This window comes from Polistes fuscatus, unplaced genomic scaffold (assembly GCF_010416935.1).
Source record: "Polistes fuscatus isolate 324 unplaced genomic scaffold, CU_Pfus_HIC Scaffold13, whole genome shotgun sequence".
NCBI classification, from domain to species: domain Eukaryota; kingdom Metazoa; phylum Arthropoda; class Insecta; order Hymenoptera; family Vespidae; genus Polistes; species Polistes fuscatus.
Window position 1 is genome coordinate 3,696,104 of NW_025113031.1, and position 23,548 is coordinate 3,719,651.

General features: G+C 30.9%; 1 protein-coding gene and 1 long non-coding RNA gene across 2 annotated transcripts in view; one reads left to right on the plus strand and one right to left on the minus strand.

Moving 5' to 3' along the window:
* Nucleotides 1-22,358, minus strand: part of LOC122513844 (protein Skeletor, isoforms B/C) — a gene marked incomplete in the record, with an annotated part of 46,715 nt that extends 24,357 nt beyond the window's left edge. Inside the window, 4 exon segments of the mRNA XM_043630315.1 lie at nt 1,415-1,640; nt 19,475-19,618; nt 19,745-19,803; nt 21,743-22,358. Of these exon segments, the coding sequence (XP_043486250.1) occupies nt 1,415-1,640; nt 19,475-19,541 (293 nt within the window).
* LOC122513845 lies at nt 736-8,099 on the plus strand. Its single transcript, XR_006302902.1, has 7 exons — nt 736-1,019; nt 6,062-6,127; nt 6,361-6,427; nt 6,665-6,731; nt 7,002-7,067; nt 7,148-7,299; nt 8,068-8,099. It is a non-coding gene; the product is annotated as an uncharacterized LOC122513845 (long non-coding RNA).
* Nucleotides 22,359-23,548: the final 1,190 nt, after the last annotated feature.

Here is a 23,548-nt window from a genome sequence, read left to right on the forward strand (position 1 = left end):
TTTCATTGACGGACGTAGATAGGTGTTAGAAGCAAATATCTTTGGATGAGCCGAAGGAGGGAAAACACAAAATGAAGTTGAGGATGCGGTCAGAGGGTATATTTAGCAAAAGGTTCGAAGTTTAAAGGAATTGAAAAGACAAAGGTAACACTCGATGATGATTTTACAAAGGTTTCGTACGATCTTGTCAACATTGATTTATTTTTTTGTCTCTAAACATTTCAACCTTCCCTGGTTTCAGAACTTTTTGTTTTATTGGAAACAATTGATTAATAAATTTTACTACTTGCACAGTGTAAAACTAATAAACTTTTTCTGTAATGTTGTGTTAGCAATAGTAATAGTAGTCATAGTAGTATTAAGAATAGTGATACTTGCAAGATTAATAATCAAAGTTGTATTCAAAGTAATGGTACTGTTTTAGTTAAAGAAATACTAGTCATAGTGTCATAATGGTATTGATAGTAGTGATTATCAATATGGTGGTGTTAGTAGAAGTCAGTAGTAGTAAACTAACATAAGTCATAGTTGTATATTAATAGTAATAATAATAGTAATGGTGTGTGAGCAAACGAAGTCCGTAACCAACGAACGAAATGAAACTCAAAGAACTTGTTGTGCGCGGGTAGCATAGAACCTAGGAGGAAAAGTGTGGCATATATACTGTTTGTGTTGAATAGAAATATATATATAGAAGGTAGGGGGGGGGGGAATTGAGGAAATTGTAAGAAGTGGGGGAGGAAGAGGGGGACATTTCAAAAGGGAACCGGATAGAGGGACGGACCGGACGAATGAATCGCGAGCTGGGGATGCTGCTAGCAGTTAATAAAACGGGAATTATACGCCGATCTCGTCCGGATTTCGTTTCTGCGAGCACTTTATTAGTCTCCGAATCATCAACCTTATGCAAAGCTTTACATATATATGTCGTCCTCGCGTGTGTCCTTATGTTTCGATGATGAAGAATATAATAAAAAGAAAAAGAAGAAGAAGAAGTTAAGATTCTACGTAGAATTCTAGTAAGTTCATTTGTCTATTTCAATTAATTATTTTTTCAATAGATAATTTTATTGTATTTTTATTTTGTAATATCTTTGTTTATTATACGCGTATTGGATATAAGAATCTTAGAATATTAAAAAGAAAAGGGGGATATTAATTAAAATGTAAGTTTGTTTATGGTGTTAACGAAAAGTAAAGAATATTATTTAGGATTAAGGAAATGTTTCCAAGTGAATTAAAAAAAGTCTTTAAGAGAAAAGTTTGCGATGTTTGTCGATTTCTTTGTATTTTTTTTGTAAATAACTCACACGCACACACCGTATACTCGTAATACGTAAAGAAAAAAAAAAGGATCGTTAAGTTTGTCGAATTATTTAACGATTTGATTGAAATTTATAAAACATAAGATTACCTGCCCTTGTAATCTTCGGGATAGGGTACGATGTAACCATTAGGGCTTGGTCTAGAACTGTTACCGACCCAAAAATATGCATCTGGACCCGTACCATCATAAGAGAATCCTTTTATGAATATCGTAGTGTCATCTGCGGCGTATATAACCCCTTTGATACCGTGAGCATATCTTGCGAACGTACCGATTTCTCTTCCATAATAATTAGTTCCATTTCTTGCCTGTCCTGAAATCATAAAATTAATAATCAAAAATTGAATCATTAATTTTCATTCAAATTACAATCTGACAAAATCCAAATTCGCCGCGTTGTTACCTTTCTTCCCACGCATACATACATGCATACATACATACATACGTACGAGATGTAATAAATATGTTTGTAGATTATTTACGAATTAAATAGTACACAAATTCGTGAACAACTAAACGCCCGTTTCAAATTCACGCAACCACCAACCCCCCACCCACCCCCATTTCACCCTGTCACTACACCCCACCGGTGGAAATAACGCATCGTCAATTTAATACAAAAGTGGAGAGAATGAAGTTAACATGGTAAAGGGGGGAAGCCAACTCTATATAAATTTGCATGAGAATTTCATTTCATTTGGTTATAACAATATCTCCTCGGCGTAATAAAGGCTTTGTATCCTTGCAAATAGGCAATGGAGATTTTAATTAAATCTTTTATATTTATATATATATTAACTCATTATATTAATATTTAATATATTTTTATCAATGATATTATAATTACATTTATATTTGATATTTAACATACAATATAGAATATCCTGGTACTCGGAATTAACGCAGAATTTCGTATAGGGTTTTAGGAATGTTTGTAATAATATTATAAAATAATTTTCGTCATGAGCTTTTGCATTTGGAAATGAAAAATTTGTTCTATGCGTTTAGGCTTAAAACTTTATATCAACTCTTCAATATATATAATATTATTTTAATATAACAATAATAATATAACAATATAATATAACATATTAAGATATAACAATATATATAACAATATAAATAATAATTATAACAATATATATATAATATTATTTTATTAAAATATAGATTTTATTTATAATATATCGAATATATATTTAAAAAAAATGAAATTCAAGAGGAAGGATATTTTGGTGCAGTCCTTTTTTTTTTCTTATTTTTTAATACCCAGACGTAATATTACTTTAATAGATTAATTTTTGTCTTCTTTCCTTTTCTATTTTTTGTTTTTTTCTTTTTTTGTTTCCTATTGTATTTCTATTCCTTCCTGCAATCAAGAGGATTATTCAAAGGGACAATCAACGCAAGGATCACGCGACACACACGTTCGCATGTCGATTTACAATGAAACCAGCTTGGACGATAATTAACGCTTCGTTCGTGTCGGTCTTTATCTAAAATGCATGGTCAAAGCTTTTAGACCACCCTTCTATTCTTTCCTCTTCACCCCCACCATCCCTCATACCATCGTTTGAATAACGCTAGTCGACACCGATCGACTATTTCGTCTGTGTATGCGTGTGCGTATGCTTTTTTTTTTTTTTTTTAGTCTTCACCCCATCCCCCCCCTTCGATATTTTATTTATTTCGTTTTATAAAATTTTCGACAAGGCTCAAGCGAATATTTTATATGTCTTTTTTATTTTATTACGAATTGTGTGTAATATTTTCTTACTAAATTTATTTCAGAAAATAGAAAATACATTTTTATCAATGTATAACATTAACATTATTTAAATCTAGTATAATGATTTTTTAATTTACTATATATAACAAACTAATATATTCTAAATTATTATAATAATTATATTTTCGTATTACGTAATTTGTTAAATAAGCACACAAAAATATTTTCACAAATTTTCGATCAAAAAAATAAAAACATCATTCGAAATGAATAAACATAAAGAAAAATGTGATTAGAAATTAGTCGAGGATGAAATAAAAAAAAGAAACAAAAAAATAAGGAAGAGGTACGCTAATAAACCGGCATCCCTCCTCGTGTTCGGTCTTTAGCCAAAAGTCATAGACGAGGCTTTTAGTTCACCCTCGCCCTTCGAATCTACCCTTCTCTCTTTTTTTTCCATTTACCCCGTTCGTTGGTGATCACCGGTTTCAACCAAACCGTGCTCTTGAAAAACGAGTCGCACTTTACCACCACTACTTCTTACTTAAACGTATTCCACCATCCCTTGTGTCATCTTTTTCTTTCCTTTAGAAAAAAAAAAAACAAATCCCGTTGCCCGTTTCATCCCCACCCTTCTTTTTCATTTATAAAAGGAACATGGGGGTGGTGGTGATGGTGGTAGTGGAAGTGTGCAGGATATTACGTTGATGTGACACTGAACGCAATGAGCGCTATCTGCTTGGTCATGCGGGGGTGTCTAACCACCCCTATGTAGTTTAATACACACACACACGCGTAATATACAACGTGGCCCACGTAAAATGGTACCAAACGTCTTCATCGATATCACTGTGTGTCTATTAACTTTTTTAATATATATTTTTGTCCCCTTTAAACATTCCTCTTATCTTTTTTTTTTTTAGATTAGTAGTAGATAGTAACTTTTAATAAAATTAATATAAAATCGTGAACTATGAAGTTATAAGTTTGACAGATAGGGTACAATGGTTCTTTGATTGAAAATTAAAATTATAATAGAACCATAATTAAAAGTTGATGAATCTAATGAATGTACATTCGCATTACATTTCGAACATCAATTATTATCTCTCAGTTATCGATAATATACAATTAATTTTATAATATATAATGTTACGTTGTATATATATATATTGATTATTAATATTAAGAAGAAATATTTTGACTGTAACGTATGCAAATAATTATGCATCAATAGCAACGCATATTCGTTTCAAATGTTCAATCATTTTGAATTATTTCAAATATACGTTTTTCTTCGTATCTCTTATTCTAATCCGATTTTAAGTATATTTCCGTAAAATAATTCTCGTTTCCATGAGAATATTTTATTGTCGTTGATGTTAAATGTATTTATTCGTTGCGTTTGTAATCTGCGTGTTCGAACGCGGTTAATTAAACAAAGTAACTATGCAAATTGTTTTTGGATTAGAATACTTTGATGTGTTGGTTTATTTTACGGGGGAATAAACGCGAAACAATTCAAATAATCAAATAAATTTTTTTAAAATAAAAAAAAAACAAAAAAGTAGAAGAAAAGTTAAATAAATATATTTTGAAAATGTGTCGTGAGTTTTTAAATTTCATGGTGCCTATTATTAATCATGAACATTTAATTTGAATACGATCCCATAAGGACAAATGATTACATTTACTTACACATACCTAAACTCACGTGTAACAAATACTAGCACGATTATGTGTCGGTGTGAAACGTGTAGTAACCAACAGCAAGTTAAACTACCCCTGACTGGTGCCTAAACTGTCTTCCCTTTTATTATGGGTTCCGACGGTTATTGGATTGTACCATGCTATTTGTTGACTGCCACGCTAATGGATCCATAATCACCGCGACGAATTAATGCGTTAGGAAAGCCCTAAGAAAAGGGCTGCCTTATTTGAAATATTTTAAATACGATTCTTTATCCATTTATTCTACTTTTATTTCGGATCTTTCATTCGTTTTCGTTGAATTTTCTCTGTGATATATACAATATTTAAAGAAAACTTTTAATAATGATCAAAAATTATTCTGATCATCCTAATGTAATTCTGAAAGGATTGATTTGTTTGAAAGAAAATTTCTTATTTATTCGTTGAGTGTTCACCATTTGGTTCCTGAGTTTTTGAATGATTTTTGTAGGAAAATTTTATGATACGTAAACGGTTGATTTTAATGAATGTTATTTAATATAATCACCCGTTATATTATGATGTATTAAATTCATCATACTTCTCGTGATATGTGTGTCCATTTTTCAGTCGATTGTTATTTGTTGTTTTTTTCTATAACGCACCATTCGTTCCTGAGTTTTCGAATAATGTCAATTCTATATCTGATACCAGATTATGCATACATTTTTCTGATCATTTGTTACGGGTTCTATTGAACTTCCAATGATACTCGACTCATTCATTACGATGACCATTTCGTTTTCAAACTGATTTATATTTCGATTTTTACATTATATTGCGCGTCGAAGTTGCGTTTATTTTTTAATTAATTTAATTGCATTTACCATTACAGGAATCAAATTGCGTATAAATAATATTTTTGTTATTGGTCTGTTATTAATTGAATTGTTAAAAAATAATTATCACATTTTATTGATTGATTGCAAGTTTAATTCCAGAAAATTGTGAATAAAATAATCTTCTTCTGTTGTTTTCTCCCCATTATATATGAATTAAAATAATGACAAAATTACATTTACAAGATAATATCGATTAGTATTACCTTGCTAGTAATTTTATTTAATATTAGCTTGAAGAAAAAGAAATCCATTATTTTCACGTTTATCTCAAGACAAACATAATCGATTTCTTTTCCCCCAATCTAATATATAATAATAATATAATAATAATATAATAATAATTTAAATCAATATATAATACTTTACTTTTTTTACTTCTCTCTTATACCATATTCATTGCACTTTACTATAATTTATCTATATCAATTTTAGATTCCTCTAATGGATGAACAAACCAAAGAAGAGAATCATCGTAATACACAATCATCATCAAACCAGGTGTTATGACTTATTAAAATCTCTCAATTAGATCTATACTTGAAATAATAATAATATTAATAATAATCATGATGCTGCTCTTAATCTAATATATATAATATAATAATAGATATCTAATCTAATACATATAATAATATAATAATAATTTTAATCATATATATAATAATACTTTTACTATCTATTATACCAGATTCATTGCACTTTACTATAATTTATCTATATTTCAATTTTAGATTCCTCTAATGGATGAACAAACCAAAGAAGAGAATCATCGTAATACACAATCATCATCAAACCAGGGTTATGACTTATTAAAATCTCTCAATTAGATCTATACTTGAAATAATAATAATATTAATAATAATCATGATGCTCTTCTTAATCTAATATATATAATATAATAATATATATCTAATCTAATACATATAATAATATAATAATAATTTAAATCATATATATAATAATACTTTTACTTTTACTATCTATTATACCATATTCATTGAACTTTACTATAATTTATCTATATTTCAATTTTAGATTCCTCTAATGGATGAACAAACCAAAGAAGAGAATCATCGTAATACACAATCATCATCAAACCAGGGTTATGGCTTATTAAAATCTCTCAATTAGATCTATACTTGAAATAATAATAATATTAATAATAATCATGATGCTCTTCTTAATCTAATATATATAATATAATAATATATATCTAATCTAATATATATAATATAATAATATATATCTAATCTAATATATATAATAGTAATAATAATTTAAATCATATATAATAATACTTTTACTTATATATATATATCTATTACATCATATTCATTGAACTTTACTATAATTATCTATATTTCAATTTTAGATTCCTCTAATGGATGAACAAACCAAAGAAGAGAATCATCGTAATACACAATCATCATCAAACCAGGTTATGACTTATTAAAATCTCTCAATTAGATCTATACTTGAAATAATAATAATAATAACAATCATAATGCTCTTCTTAAGGGATGGTCATCATCATCTTCTCAGAGTTTCGACCAAAGCAACCACCCTGCAGATTCTGAGAGGTTCGTCTGAAAGCAGGATATGGGGTTGGTCCTAGAAAGTGCAGAAGGGGGTGGAAGAGGAGGAGGAAGCTTGGTCAACATTTGAGCAGAGTAAACAGCAGCCGTTTTTCCTCTCTCTCTCTCTCTCTCTCTCTCAATCTTTCTTTATCTATCTCTATATGTATATCCATCTATCCATCTCTTATGGTCGTCTCTTTTTGATGCCCCTTATACTACACTAACGTCAATGATGAGAGTCTTCGGATTGCGAATAGTCCCTCGACACACGAGGATCTTAACCAGAAATGTTCTCTCTCTCTCTCTCTCTTTTGCTTTATAGGACACCGTAGGGCATGGGGGAGGGGGTTGCCTTTAGCCTCGAGGTTTCTTGGCACAAAGCATATTGCGTGTGTGTTCTATTCAATATACAATACTACGTTGAAACTTCATATAGGAATATCAGCAGGGCTCGTTACTTTAGCCGATTTGACTGACGGTTCCTTTTGAAACTTGCTTGTCAATTGTTATTGGAATCCATTTGTTCAAATATATCCGTAGGCATTAATTAAAACCGTGACATTATTATTGAACTAATTAAAAAGGGATACATTTTGTTGCTCGACAATTCACGATTTCATTCATATACGTATAATCGAAACAATGTTCTATGAGATTTTAATTATTTATTTTTAAACGTGTTTCTCCTTGTAAAAAAAAAAATATGATAGTTCCTCCTATCATTTTCATCTTCGTTCAATTTTCTTTTCTTTTCTTTTTCTTTTTTTCTTATCTTTTCGTCATTGTCCTGCTCGTTTTTCGTCGTTGTCTATGAATACAAATACTTTGTCGTAAAACTAGATTCCATTGTCTTGAAAATAGGAGAGAGATAGAGAGAAAAAAATAGAAAAAAAATAAGAAGATAGAAGAAGAAGAAGAAGAAGAGAAAGAGAACATGAAGATGAAGAAGATGAAGAAGAAGAAGAAGAAGAAAAAGTTGGAAGTTGGTAGTTGGTGATGACTTAAGACGTTAACGAGACGTTAACCGGATTCGTTGGCACTATGAAGGGATGGAATTGTTGGTAAGGGTAAAGAAAGGAAATAGAGAGGGAGAGAGAGAGAGAGTGAGAACTGGTGGCACTGATTTTAATCAAGATATGGCCTGGCAGCAGCCAACGGCGCGGCGGATCAAGTGAGCCAGAGCTTATCGATTTTCTAAGTGCTTCCGAGCTGTTCTCTCTCCTTCCGTACAAGTGAGAATTCACGAAAGTAACGTAACAAGGGGTGCATGAAGAGAGGAGGAAGAGGGAGGGTTTAGTTGGTACCGGTAAAAGACGAGTTTTAATTCGATCCTATACTTGTAGGATAGTAGGCTAGGTGTTACTACTAATGTTAGACAAGATCATTAAATTATTTGTTTGATTTTCCTTTCTTTCTTATTTTCTTATTTTTTAGAAAAAGAAAAGTATATTGTATCGATCATTCAAATTTCTGGTAAAAAAGAAAATGAATAGAAAAATAAAACAAGATCATTATATTTGTTTGTGATTTTTCTTTTTTTCTTATTTTCTTATTTCTTATAAATAAAAGTATATCGTATCGATCATTCTAATCTCTGGTAAAAAAAAAAAAAAGAAAACGAATAGAAAAATATAACAAAAAAGAGGAAAAAAAAATCACTTTCATATATCGAAACCACGTCCCCATCGATAAATCGACATTCTAACTGAGATAGAAACAAGGCAATCTGTTAATTGATCCGTCCCAGACTTGTTCTCGTTTTCGTCCGATTCCGTCGATGAGGAATATGAATGATATTTTTTGTCGTTTGCCCGTTAAGAGATTAAAGCCAAGGGGGTTGCTTGCTTGCTTGCTTGCTTCGTTTTAGAACCATTATACTCTTGAGAGAGGAGAGAGAGAGAGGAGAGGAGAGGAGAGGGAGGGAGACGAAAGCGGAAAGAGAAAGTAAGGGTAGTAGAAGAGGGATTTTTAGGATAGAAGGGAAAGGAATACAATTCCAAAGGAAAGGACGACTACATTTTTTACATACACATACACACACACATACACGTATATTTACGTATAAACAAATGTATTGGCTTGTTAAATAATATTTCTAATATAATTAAATGAATCCGGTTTTTATATTTTAGTTTATATATTAATAATAATAATAATTTATATTTTTGCGTGTGTGCGTGTGCATGTGCGTAGATGGGGGTGTACGTTGAATGCGTAAATGTATTTGGAAGGTGGAGTGGAAACAAAGAGAGAGAGAGAGAGAGAGACTAAATGGGGGGAGTAGAAGCTGAGCTTGCAGAAAGGGTGCTTGCTGATGCGTAGTAGAGCTACCTCACCAAATGCATTAAGACCAACCACCACCACCCTTTTGCAATGTCGAACTGTCTGTGTGCTCTCACGTGCCAAACATGAACAGATATGCATCCTGTTTTACGACACCTTACTTTTTCTTCAACAGTTTACTATTCTTGGGACAACGAATTTTTATGTTTTGTTTATTTCTTACACCACGTATCGTACAAACAACATAAGTGTACAAAAAGAGAAAGAAAGAGAGAGGGAGAGTGAGAGAGAATTGACCCTCTGGGGTGTATCCTTCAACGCATTTCGATTTATCGAATTCCATGGAAATCGAATCTCTATTGGGTGGAAAGTGTATTTGAAGAGAGTGCGTTTGAAAAAACAGATTCGTGAGACTTGGGATCTCCTTGTGGAATATTTTCTTTTCTTTTCTTTTCTTTTCTTTATTTTTCCTTTTTTTATTTCGAGATGAAAAATAGATGATAAGTGTAATAGGAAAGAATACAATTCTATTTGATTATATTTCGTGCTTCTTAATATAAGAATATTAAAATGTCTCAATATAATCAAAAAAGTTGTATTAATAATATTAATGAATTTGTTTGAAAAGTTGCATTAATATTAAATGCAAATAAGATAAAAGCGATTCCTCCCGAATGAAGTACGAAATATCTTGGAGATAATATCAAGAGGGGTCTCTTAATCGGGCCAATAGAGAACATAGGGTTCGGGGACAAAAGAGTTATTAAAATACGTCCATTGCATGTCTCTTGCGTTAATTGAAAATATCCGTTCGGACAAATTATAAAATGGACGCGTGCCAAACGCGTTTCTCGATCTAATCGAATTTTTAATCTTCGAACTGATTTACATTTATACAAAATTGCAAACAAATATAAACAAAAAAGAATCTAATTAACATAATGTATAAATAGAATTAGATTATTGTTCGTGCGTTTTTTAAATTAACATTATTTTTACTCGCGGGTAAAGTAATATTTATTTTTTGATTTTTCGAAAGAATTGCTGCTGCAATATTTGAACAAAACGATAGAATAAACGCGGGATACTTTTGATTCATCCTGATATCATAAATTCTCGGAAATAAAAAGAAAAACAAAAAGAGAACGGAAAAGAAGGGATCTAAAATTAGAATAATAATTATAATTATTAATAATTATAACCACGCAATAAACGATCATTAATTTCAAATGTTTGACTAATTCCCATTCGCGTGAATGTAACAGCAAAAATGTAAATGTGGCCGCGGTGAGCAGCTAGAAAAAATAATAGAAAGGGAACAGCGAGAGAAAGATAGGGAGGAGGGTTTGTAGAGGATTGGGGTTGAGGGTAGAAGAGGGTGGGGGGGGGAAGTTAGAGTGAGAAACGATATTACATAACGTGTATCACTGGTTCGTGTTTGAGTTCCACTGCGATATGAATGTCTCCCCATGGGGGTGTCGTCGCATATCGATTGGAATGAGAGAAGGGGTTGGGGGTTAGGGTGTTAAAGGGGTGGTAGTGGGACAACGATGAGGACGGTTCTATATGTCCCGTTCGTGGCAGATTCACCGTAACAGGAATTTCATGGGAAGCATAGCGTCGAAAGCGAGGGAATCAGAATACAGGGAGGGGTTGTTTCGTCGTGTCGCACACGTAACCGACAAGAACGATTATGATATTGCATTAGAAAATGTTCTCCTGTGGTCCGATAAAACGATCCTAAAAAATTATTTCCATTTCTTATTTTCTTTTTTCTATTTTTTCTTATTTTTTTATTTCTTTTTTTTTGATATAATAATATTAATATTCTCGGAGAGAAGAGTAAAAAAAGGAAATATATTCTAAATTCAATAGAAAATTGTAAAGCAAAATTTTGTTCGTATTTTTCGTACACCTACCAAACACCCACAACCACACCCACACCCACCCCCGTAGTTTTCTGTACAAATTATTTGAAATATATATATATATTTTTATATATCTAGCTTAATTTTGTCAATGGTTGATCAAACTACCCATAAAAAAAAGGAATAAATATTCTTCGAATTACTTCGATATATATTTCTTAGGGAAAATTTGAGTCAGTCGTATACTAAAATCAGTCAGTCAGTCAGAGAAGAAGCAGAAGAGGAAGAAGAAGAAGAAGAAACAGAAGGAGTTGAAGGCAGGGGGAGGGGAGGGGAGGAAAGGAGATCTTTTTTGAAAGATCACGTTAAAGATTCAGCTAAGGGAATTCAGAAGACAATCTGTAGGAGGACGGTTACGTTGGAAACACGTAAAGATGTGGATGATAACGTACAAAGGAATCGCTGGAGATCGTAGATTTCTACGGGTAATACTCTTCCATTAGTTAAATTGTTTCCCTGATACACCACCCTCTCTCTCTCTCTTCCCCTTTCTACCCCCTTCTATCCCCATTCCTTTCCTCTCTCTCTCTCTATCTTTCTCTTCCTTTTCTCTTCCTTTCTGTTCTTTTGATTCACCCTCGACGGCCTTCATTTCACTTTGTTGAAACAGATACACAGGCAAAGGCACGATACGATACAATTTCAGGATCCAGAACAGAGAGATCTTTCCTTTTCTATTTTTTTTTCCTCTCTCTTTCTCTCTTTCTTTCTTTCTTTCTTTCTTTCTTTCTTTCTTTTTCTTCCTTCTTTTCTACCCATGACTCCCGACCCCTTCTTCGTCGCCCTCGATAGGAAAAAAATAGAAAGAAATAGATGAATAGGAAAATGCAAGAAGGGTTGGGGAGGGGGAGGGTGGAGGTGGCGAATGAAAAAAGGGACGGGAAGATTGTAAACGCTTTTTTTTTTTTCCTTTTTTCTTTTCATTAGATCGTTTTTTTTCGTTAGAAATGGATTTTTACGAGAAATCTCGAGAATAATTTGAACGATTTTTTTGCCTATCGAAATAAAAAAATTAAAGAAAATCGAAGAGATGAACTCTTATACTCAAAGAGTATTAGTATTCACGCGGGAGGTGTCGTAAAACTTTGAACGTTTAACCAAGAACCTAGGAAGGGGATTGATAATATCTTAGATTATTCGAATTAATTCGATGATTATCTTTCTGATCTTATTGGGATAGTTGTTGCATAGATTATCATCAATTTTACGTGATTTTATATACGTACAGTGATCTGTCGATGGGAAAGAAAGAATTTTTTCATGGTTTTCGATCATTCGAAAAAAAAAAACAAAATGATTCGATAGAAAAATATGTAAGGAAACATTGTTGCATTAAAAATATAATGAAAAAATGTTATCTTCAATGTTTATTTTTATCGTTAATAATTATTGTAATTCAAGTCAAGAAGAATTTCAATGGGGATTTGTATTATAATATTCTGTGAATTTTTAATTGATTTTATTAATTGATTTCAAATAATGATTTCCAAAATATAATCTTATTTATGCAACACTAGTGAAATATTTATACCATTTCGTATTTCGAATGTTTATATAATTCAGATACAATAATTTATCGATTAAATGATATAATTGATATTATTTGAAAAAATATAATGATTTAAAAGAAAAATATTTCATCTATATGCTTGCATCAAATCAATCAAAAATTCGTTCAAATCGCAAATGAAATTTAGTCTAAATTTTGTTACACGCACTAGATATTTCATATTAATTAGTTATTTTTATTTGAGGGGTTGGGCATGACGATTTATAAGAAGACTAGACAGTTAGGCTACCTTTACGGGATACTGTAACAAATTAATATCATTACAAGCTCCGACAGGCTTCCCCTTGACGATTATTATACGCAGTGCGAGTACCATTTATGCGTCTTTAGGGGTGCATAACGCGTTATTAGGTGGGCGGTGTGACAAACGCTCAGCATGATATCATTATCGAACGTTTCTCGTCTCTCATCTTTGATTGTTAACCGTAAGTAATAATATCTCATCGAATTGACGTTATATTTTATTATATATAATATTTATATATAATAAATATAATAAAATATAAAAAAAAAATATAAAATATTATTATATTTATAAAATAAATTTATATAAAATATTATATATATGTTATTTTTTAAATATTTAACTAATTTTATTTTTTATATTTATAATTTTATTTTTATATTCATAATAATAGAATATTTCTAATTATTATTATTATTATTATTAATAATTAGAAATATTGTTTTTTTTTTTAGTTCATTGAAAATGTCACGACTGTTAATAAGTCGTTAGATTTATCATAGATGTATAATAATTATGTATTAGGAAATATAATTTGCAATACTTGATTATCATCGTATTAATATTTACATTTAAATATAAACAAATAAAGTCTTTGATTGCGGGATTATTTTTATGTACAATAGTGATAATGTTTTATTAAGTGTGTTTCGCGAAATATTGAATTTTCTTCTTAACACGGAGAGACAGATATTGATTTGTTTCAACGAACACGTACTATTTCGTACGATCGAAATTTCGTATTCAGTTTGTGTACTTGGTAAACCGTCAATATTTTTCAGGCATACTCGTTATTCCAAAGTACTCCTTTCGCATAATAAAAAATAAAATACTTCGCGATTCTACCAGGTGCTTTTCCTTTCTCTTTTTTCACTTTCTTTCTTTCTTTCTTTCTTTCTTTCTTTCTTTATGGAATAATATTTTGTCAAGAGAGTTTAAATGCAACCTCACGTCGAATCGATTATAGATCATCCTTGATTACGATCGATTAAATTCGTTGCAACTAAAACCACAAATATTTTACGAGAATTTATAATCTTTTATAAAAATAAAATTCAATAAAGAAAAGAAAAAAGATGAAATACTTAAAAGATAAAATGATAAAACAAAGATATGTTCCCTTAAAATATATTATCCCTGTATATTATTAGTATTATAATATATATTATTAATATATTATTCCCTAAAATATATTATATAAATATATTATAATTATAAATATATTAAAATATATAAAACATATTATATATTTATAATGAAAAAAATAATAATAATAAAAATCAGAGAAAATGGCGAAGCATTTGATTCTTCTCATTTTCATTATTTCAATTTGTATTATTTCAAGATAAAGACAAACAAATAATATAATCCATATAATAATTAGAAAGATGATTTAAGGGTGGGTGGTCTACCTATGTAGGGTAGTAGATAGGTTGTTGAAATAAATGCAATATCGGACTACTTCAAGTAATTGGAGTCACTAGTTGGTATACATTTAATAGCATGTACTTGTTGCTTTTCGGGTCGACAGATGTGCGATTCCCAACGGACATAGTATAGGCTGAACAACATGAGAATCGTTGCGTGAGACCACTGATCATCCCTTAACTCAAAGCTTTCTCCATTTTAATCCACGTGAACAAGCAACTTTTGTATTAACAAGAGGGGAAAACCCGAAAGTTCTTTTTCATATATGTGCTTCGGTTCTCTGATCAAACACTTTTTATGTTTAGGTAGATCGTACAGAAGATACTTGTAAAACACTCTGATTACAATTTTGCGAATTAAAATTAGGATACCCTGTATATATATATTGATACTATCAATTTGTTTTTTTTAATAGAATAATTTAATAATTATGTATGTAATCATTATATAATTATTATTATATATATTATAATAAAATAATAATTTAATAGAATAAGAAATTAACAAAAAAAAAAAAAGAAAATACTAAATTTCTCAAATATAAAACGAAAGAAATTTATGGGTGTGTGTATAAGTAATTTACATCAGTTGAATTTGAAACTAATGAAATTTTTGTTCAATATTACATTGTTGTATTCGACATTTATGGGATGTTTTCATTTGTTTTTTTCTTCTTAGAGTTTTTTACCTGTTATAATTTTAATCCATAGGAAATATTTTTCTAATAATTTTTTTTTTTATTTACAACTTATGATATATTATAATAAAAAGAAAAACTTAAAATTGGTGTGTCAGTAGTTTTGAATATAACAGTTTAGAAATAAATGTCTAATTAACATAACAGGAGGACATATAAAATAGCTGACAATTATTCTAATATATCCAGCTAATCGATTGAATTTCACACAGGAGACAGGACGATCGTATCGACATCGAACGTAATCTGGATCAGGGCCAACCGGATGACGCGAAGTTAAATTTTCAAGGATTTACGTTCCTAACGATTATGAGTTTGTTTTTTTTTTTCTTTTCCTCCTCTTCTTTTTTTATTTTTATGTCAAGGTAATAAGTCTCCGGTGAACGTTGAGTTGAAAAAAAAAAGAAACTATGTAGGGGGGGAGGGGGAAATATAAATATTATCGATTAAAATCTAAAGATATAAATTTCCAATCAAAATTATCATGATTCATTCCAACATAATATTTCTATTATATAAGTCATAATTTAATCTGAAAGCACAATAAATAAATAAATAATAAATAATTAATATAAACGTAGGGGAAAAATATTTTGGAAATTCAAATAAAAAATATACGCTCGATGATGTTTCAGCGAAGTATTGGTAATAGTTTGAAAAAAAAATAATGATGGGGGTAAGGGGTTGACGCTCTCTAATGGTGATAAAAAAAAAAGAAAAAATAGGAGAGGGACAGAGGGGGAGGGGTTGGAAGGTAGAAGTAGTACAGACGATTTACGATGTATGCCGAGGGTAAAAAAAAAGAAAAGAAAAGAAAAAAAGAAACTATTTCACTAATATAAAGAGACACACACACATACACACACAGTTATTGTAAAGGAGATACGTAATAATGTTTGTACGTATAAATATATGTGTACTTACATGTACGTGGTGCATGCGTGCACACACGTATGTAAAAAAATAAGGAGAGAAAAAGTAATATATAGTAAGTACGTTAAAACACGTGACACTTGTATACATGTAAATAAGTAGTAAGTAGTGGATAGGAAAGGGAAACTGTAAAGTACGCATGCGCAAACTAGTCTACACACACATATTACTTATACATAATCGTTTATGTAGTGAGACCAGTTTGATATACGCGTGTTGTAAGTGTGCGTTTGTGTATGTATGTATGTACGATATATGTATGTAATATAATATATATGTAGGGATGAGTCGTATTTTGTATGTAATACGACACAAAGCTCGGGGATTGAACTCGGTGTGCTGTTCGTTGAGTTAGTGGTAGTAATGGCAGACTCATCGAACCGGAAGTAATCCCACGGGAAAGCAGATAACGTATAGAAAAAAAAAATATATATATATATGTATATGTATATAAACTTTGGTGTGTAAGTATGTATCTAGAATAAAAAGATAAGGATGATAAAAAAAGAAAGGAAAATAGGGAAAAATAAATGCGTCTATGATTACTATCGTTCGACAAACCTAATCGTAACTGTGTGCTGCGTGTATGTAAGCAGCAACAGCAGCACCGATGCGTGACGATTTTAACTATAATATGAAAGTATATCGTATTTTGTTGATATATTTATAAATCTTATTTATATACGAGTTATAATACGTGGAATTTATTCGATATTATGATCATTGTCAAAGTTTCTAGAAGAATAATATATTATTAAACATATTAATTCATTAAAATTGCATAAAAGTGTATATATTGTTAATATAAAAATGTTTAAATAGTTTTAACATTAGATCGATTGAAATGAAATAAGATTTAATATATCTGAGATTTATAAAAATTATATAAATATAATTCTATATCTCTCTCTCTCTCTCTAACACGTATAAACCATTTGTAAAAAATCCCTAGGAAGAAAATAACTAAATTCTTGTGCTTGTATCCGGATGTGTAGACCTAACAGCTATTGCAAAAACGATAGAAGGAAGAAATGTGTAAGAAAGATGGAAAAAAGAAATAAAGTTTGCAGCACTTATATATATTTATATATGAGTATATTATATATCTACATATATCTATATATATAGTACATATACTACTTGTTCTAGAGACCTTATGGGTTATTTCAGATAGATGGACGTACAACGAAGCTATTGTTGGATTCGAGATTCGTCGAGTGCTGATCGAGCACTCGAGCGAAGCTTTATTGGAAGCTACATGATGTGCGCGTGCAATCGTCTGTAAACCCTTGGTCCAGGGATACAGGCATCATGTTTCTGAAATAGAAGGGTTCAAGATCCTTCCATGAACTATCTACGATCATAAACTTTTTTTTATGAATTTATCCAAATTTATTGCAAATATTTTATATATTTAACGTTCAAATTATGTGTGTTTGTGTGTGTATGTTCTTCAACACAAATGATAGATATTAAAATATAATATTCTATCCTGTAAAATAATTATTACGTATTTATTCTATTAACAAACTATATTTGTATGTAGAACAATATTCATAAAACTCGAAACACTTTGCATTTGGCTACAAAATTATATATATATATATATATATAACGTCGTTAACTTTTCTAAATGTAGTATACAAGGTATCCTAATAAAAGAACCAATCAAATTCGCGAATACTTATAAGGAAAAACAATTTTCTTAAGACTTCGAAATAAATCAATCCAAATGTATATAAATTAAAATACAGATTAATAATTAATCTTATTATTAGATTGACAAATAAATTTGATACCAATGTTAATAATAAATCAAAAGAAACAAAGTTCAACAACTTTATCATAAACATTTACTGAACGTGATATAAATGAATTTCAATTTCACAACGTGAGGAAAGAAAATTTAATATGAACACTGAAGATAGGTGTTGGAAAGTGAATAAAGAAGACAATATATATATATATATATGAAAGATAGATAAAGAAAGAGAGAAAAAGAGAGAGAGAGAGAGAGAGAGAAACGTTGAGTGAAAGTCCTCGAGCAAAAAGCAGGCCAGGGCTTCGTATCTCAACTCGAACACACCACGGCCATTATACAATTACGACGACGCATTTGCTGTCGTCTTTCCACTCGGAAGGCCCTGGGTGTCGCGTCCTCCTTTTTCTCGAGCAATTTGCCCTCTAAATCGTTCATACTTTTCAAATTATAACACACACCGTAGAGAGTGAGAGAGAGAGAGAGAGAGAGAGGTACACCATCCATATTTTACGACAAAATTCCAACGTTACTTTGTTATTTTGTTTCTTTTTATAAATGATGTCGTATTTTATTTGAATACAATAAAATAATACTGATTGCTCGAATGATTGATTACTGATTGCTCGAATGATTGATTTCTTTATTTTAGATTTAGAAAAAAAAAAGGAAAATATATCTGATATCGCATTGTATGCAAATTATATTTATCAAAGTGATTCATTAATTTAGATGATACACACAGATGTGATAATCGAAATACGTAAGAAACACACACAAAAATTCTAATCTTGTTAATAATAATAATAATAATAAGAATAATAAGTCTATTTTTGATTTGATTAGGTGACGTAAATGTCGTCTACTACCACGATGAGATCTCGTGGGAGGATCTCGAATCTTACGCGTGAATCATTAAATTAGGAGAATAATCAGGCGATCGGAGAAACGATAATGAAGGAATGCTGACATAAGCGGAGGAATTTTCGGCTGAATGAAAATTAGGAGCGACTCCCACGATTCGTCCTTTACCGAACGTGGGAGAAAATCCTCTTTTCGGATTGCTCAACAACCTAACTAAACGGGTTTCTGTTACATCGAGTAGGTTGTTTGAAATATCTTCAAATATCGAGTATTAGAACGAAATGACTTTCCTTTCCCCTGAGAACAATTTTCCTTTCACTTTTTTTTTCTTTTCTCTAATCGTAAGTATCTCATTTAAACATTTTATTTATAAAAAAGAAAATTGTCCGACCAATCACGTATTTAGTAATATTAATGGACGTAATGTGAAAACAGTTATCTTCCGAAGTGGATAATTTGCGTGGGCGCATATATGCGCCTAATAATTCCAATCTAATGAGATTATCAATATTGGGGTAAACATTTTCTAAATTGTTTATAAATAAAATGATTGACAACTTACCAACGTGTGAGCCCACAAAGATGCAAAAAAGAAGACCGGAAACGATTCGCAGTGGTTTAGTATCCATTTTGTTGTTTCTCTTATTGTCCACCGTCCAAGTTTTCTTCTTCTCATCCAATTACTGTAGCAGAGTGTTGCAAAGGACTACGACACATGTGCACAACGAAAGAAGAAAAGGGAAGAAAAACGAGAGAAAAAGATAGAAAGAGAGAGAGAGAGAGAGAAAAAAAAGAGAAAAAGAGAGAGAGAGACACACACACGCACACTTACACCGTTGCACACGCGTACACTTACATCCGATCTTGAATTCGTTGATTACGAATTGGCACCTTGAAAAAAACAAAACAGGGCCCACGATTCGATCAATCTTTTTTTTTATGATATAATATTCATTAAAATTATTAAAAATATTTAAATTAAAATCGTTATCATTTTAACGAAGGTTTGGTTTAAAAAATGGATTAAAATATTATTGATGTTTAAAAATGAAAGATGATTCTGTTAATTATTATTATGCATATATGCTATCAATTAATAATACAGAATACTAATTGTAAGTAAATATTTATATTAATTTATCCGTAATAATTAATACAAATAATAATTATCGATGCACACATATATATATATATACATAAATAAATAAACTGTGTTATAAATATATTGACACAAAAAAAAAAGAAAAAAGAAAAATATTTCCCCTAGGTAAAGGAAATAAAATTGGAAAGGAATAGAATATTAAATCGTGGAATATTAAAAACGATAAAACTTTGTGGTTTTAGGAACAAAGATGGCGGCTCTCCGTGGATCAACCTTTCACATTTAACCTTGAAATTTAAAATTGTACTTTACGCTAAACGAAATTCCACAGGAACGCGTCTCACAAAGGTGTACTTTTGTTTAACGATGATAAATATTAAAAATTCGAATAAAAATCTCTCTGCGCGATATTTATTGAAAATAAATATTTCATTCGACGAACTTTCGGGATTTCTTCTTTTTTTTTCCTTTTTTTTTTTCTTCTTCTTTTTTTTCTTTTTTTTTTTTAACTTCTATACTACGTACGATATTTATCGAGATTATTCCGTGAAAGATGCGGACAGTTGATGCGGAGCTTGCATTCGAGGTGACGTGCTGTCGATCGACCGGGTCGACGTAGACTGGCAGAAATTTAAAACGATCGATCGGTATACCACACTTGCCTTTCACGTGCGATCTTGAAACCGCTCAAAAGAGCCGCAATACAAGAGAAAGAGCAGATCTACCGTTACGTTTGCCCCCCACAGATACAAATTTATAATATATATCTTTAGTTTTTTCTCATTTGTCGTATATCTTATTACGATCATCAAATTTTCTTCGAATATAAACTATAAATTATTATAAATTATATTATAATTTCTCCATTATTTTATAAATAATTTCTCTATATACGAAAAAAAATAAAAAACATATTATATTATTTCAATATTTGTAATACAAGTTTGTTTCGTTTCTCGTTATCTTTTTTTTTTAAAGGTTTTACAAATCGTAAAAATCCGTTTGCTTGAAGAATAATATTGCCAATCAAAAAATTCCCACTCACTAACTTTTAGTTGCCAACCCGATATTATTTTTAGGCGGGAAAAAAATGGAAAATATTCGATTGACGTTTTACTTAATGATGGCGACGGTAACTTAGCCGAGATTTTCGGTTGACCTATCGTATTGTCCCAGATCGATCTTGTTCGTTATGCCGGAAAAAATGGAACGATGTGAATAGTAGTCGCAGCATCTCGCGTTCAGGCCTATACCACCAGTTATATATATATATATATATATATGCATATACATAAGTACATATTTAAGTACACACACATATATATTTATAATATATACAGATAAAAATACATAACCAACGATAATCTTTTTTTGAATATTTCAAAAGCACACACGAAAATTTCACGAAATTTAAAAATCGTTCGTCTCAACGGAATATAAAACAAATCCAATTAAACTTACAATATTCTCGAGAAACCGAAATATTTGTTCGACCACAAAGCTCTTTCAATGGCTCATTATTTTCAAATAATAAATTGAACAACCAAAATTTATAAGAAAAAAAAAAGAAAAAAAAGAAAGAGCAAAAACATGCCATTTTTGCCATTCCTTTCGAACGAAAAAATAATTTTCTTTGCCCGCCCGCCTCTCCTTCCCCGAAACTCAAACGAATATATTGTTTAATGCGTGAAATTTAATTGAGAAACGTAAAATCGAACGAATACGTACCCCGTTAGAGGAAAAATGGGACAACGACGCGGCCAATATTATTCGCGTCTGTTTAAAACACGAGAACTGAATTTTTTTTCTTCGTTGAAAAATTGGATATGCGTTAGAGAGAGAGAGAGAGAGAGAGTGAGAGTGAGAGAGTGAGAGAGAAATAGAGTAAGAAGAATGTCGACTTTAGTCTATGAAAGAAAATGTATTTCTCGTCAAAAGATTGCTCGAAACTCCTGCTTAAGAGCCATGATCTCCTCCTCTTCCTCCTCCTCCTCCTCCTCCTCCGCCTCTTCCTTTTTCTCCTCCTTCTCCTCTTCTCCTCTTCTTCTTCTTCGTTTCCCCCCCTCCCCAAAGATGCACGAAGAACAAATACCAAGATTTTCAGGTGAGGATCACAAGGTTCCCAGATTTGTAAATGAATTATTGCCGACACTGATATCGATGAAATCATGATTTAACCTATTGAACCTCGTTTCAATCCTGATAATCAGCATGATTCCAATTATTCGAACATTTAATATTCCCCATAAAGTGACAACGCACGAACGAATCTTGCGTATGCATTTTTCAATATATATAAATATATATAAATATATATTTCTTTTTTCTTATTTCGAAGGCACCTCCCGCCCTCCAAACGAAAACTATACAAAAAAAAAATAATAACGAAATCACGACGGTACCCGTATACTACTAACGCGAACTAATTAACTTTTAACCAATTGAAAAGTGTTCAATTTCTTCTTCTTTCTTCATTTCCATCTTTTTCTTAGCTTATAACGTGCGTGATTTTATATAAAAGATGGCTGATATATTATTGAGTTAGAGAATCGGAGAAAAGTGAAAAACAAAAGAGAAAAAAACAAAAATCCGAGCGGGCACACAATTTTTTCTTCTTCCTCTTCCTGTTCTTCTTGTTCTTCTTATTCTTCTTGTACTCCTTCTTCTTTTGATTTTTGTTATTGCGAGGTAAAGAAGGGGTGCTGAGTGCGTGTTGTTTTGTTTATTTGGTTTGTATATTATTTTAAGTTGTCCAACTGGTTATGCATATAAATATATATATATATATATATATGATAGGTATATATATATATATGTATATATGTAGATATTAGTGGCACACACTGGATACCGACGTTGCGTAGATGATCGCGCGTTTTTCTCGGACGTAAAAGGACTGATGATGCGACGGGGTAACGCGGCAAACGTATACCGAGAACCGGGATATGTATTGGCGGGTAAGCAAAGCTCCACCTATCCCCACCTATCCCCAAGCAGAGTGGGAGGGAACAAGGACGAGCTTGAGCTTGCGCAATTGGGTAAACCCGTGCACCAAGCACAACCCCTTCCTTTCCTCTTTTTACCTAAGTTTCGAGCTTGCGGTACCAAATATAGTATATATGTATGTATGAACGTATGTGCGTGTGTGTGTGTGTGTGTATGAACGTATGTATATATCTAACATTTCTCTAACTATCTATCTCATCGTTTCATCTTACTATGGAAATTATTTTACTTTATAACAATCGAATTATTCGTCAATTTTTTTGGTTTCATTTTAATTGTTACATCACATCGCGTGTTTGTTTAGATCCGATTTTAATCCGTCAATACGATATAATATTATTTTTCGGATTTGTCGAGAATATTTAATCATTTTGTTTTACTTTTCTTTTTCTTTTTTCTTCTTCTGGAGCTTTTTTCGTTACCAATGTATTTTTTTTTTTTTTTTCTAGCGAATTTATTAATCGTATTTTTTTCTTTTTATTATTATTGTACTCGGTTATATCGGTTACATTAATCGTCTTATCTCGT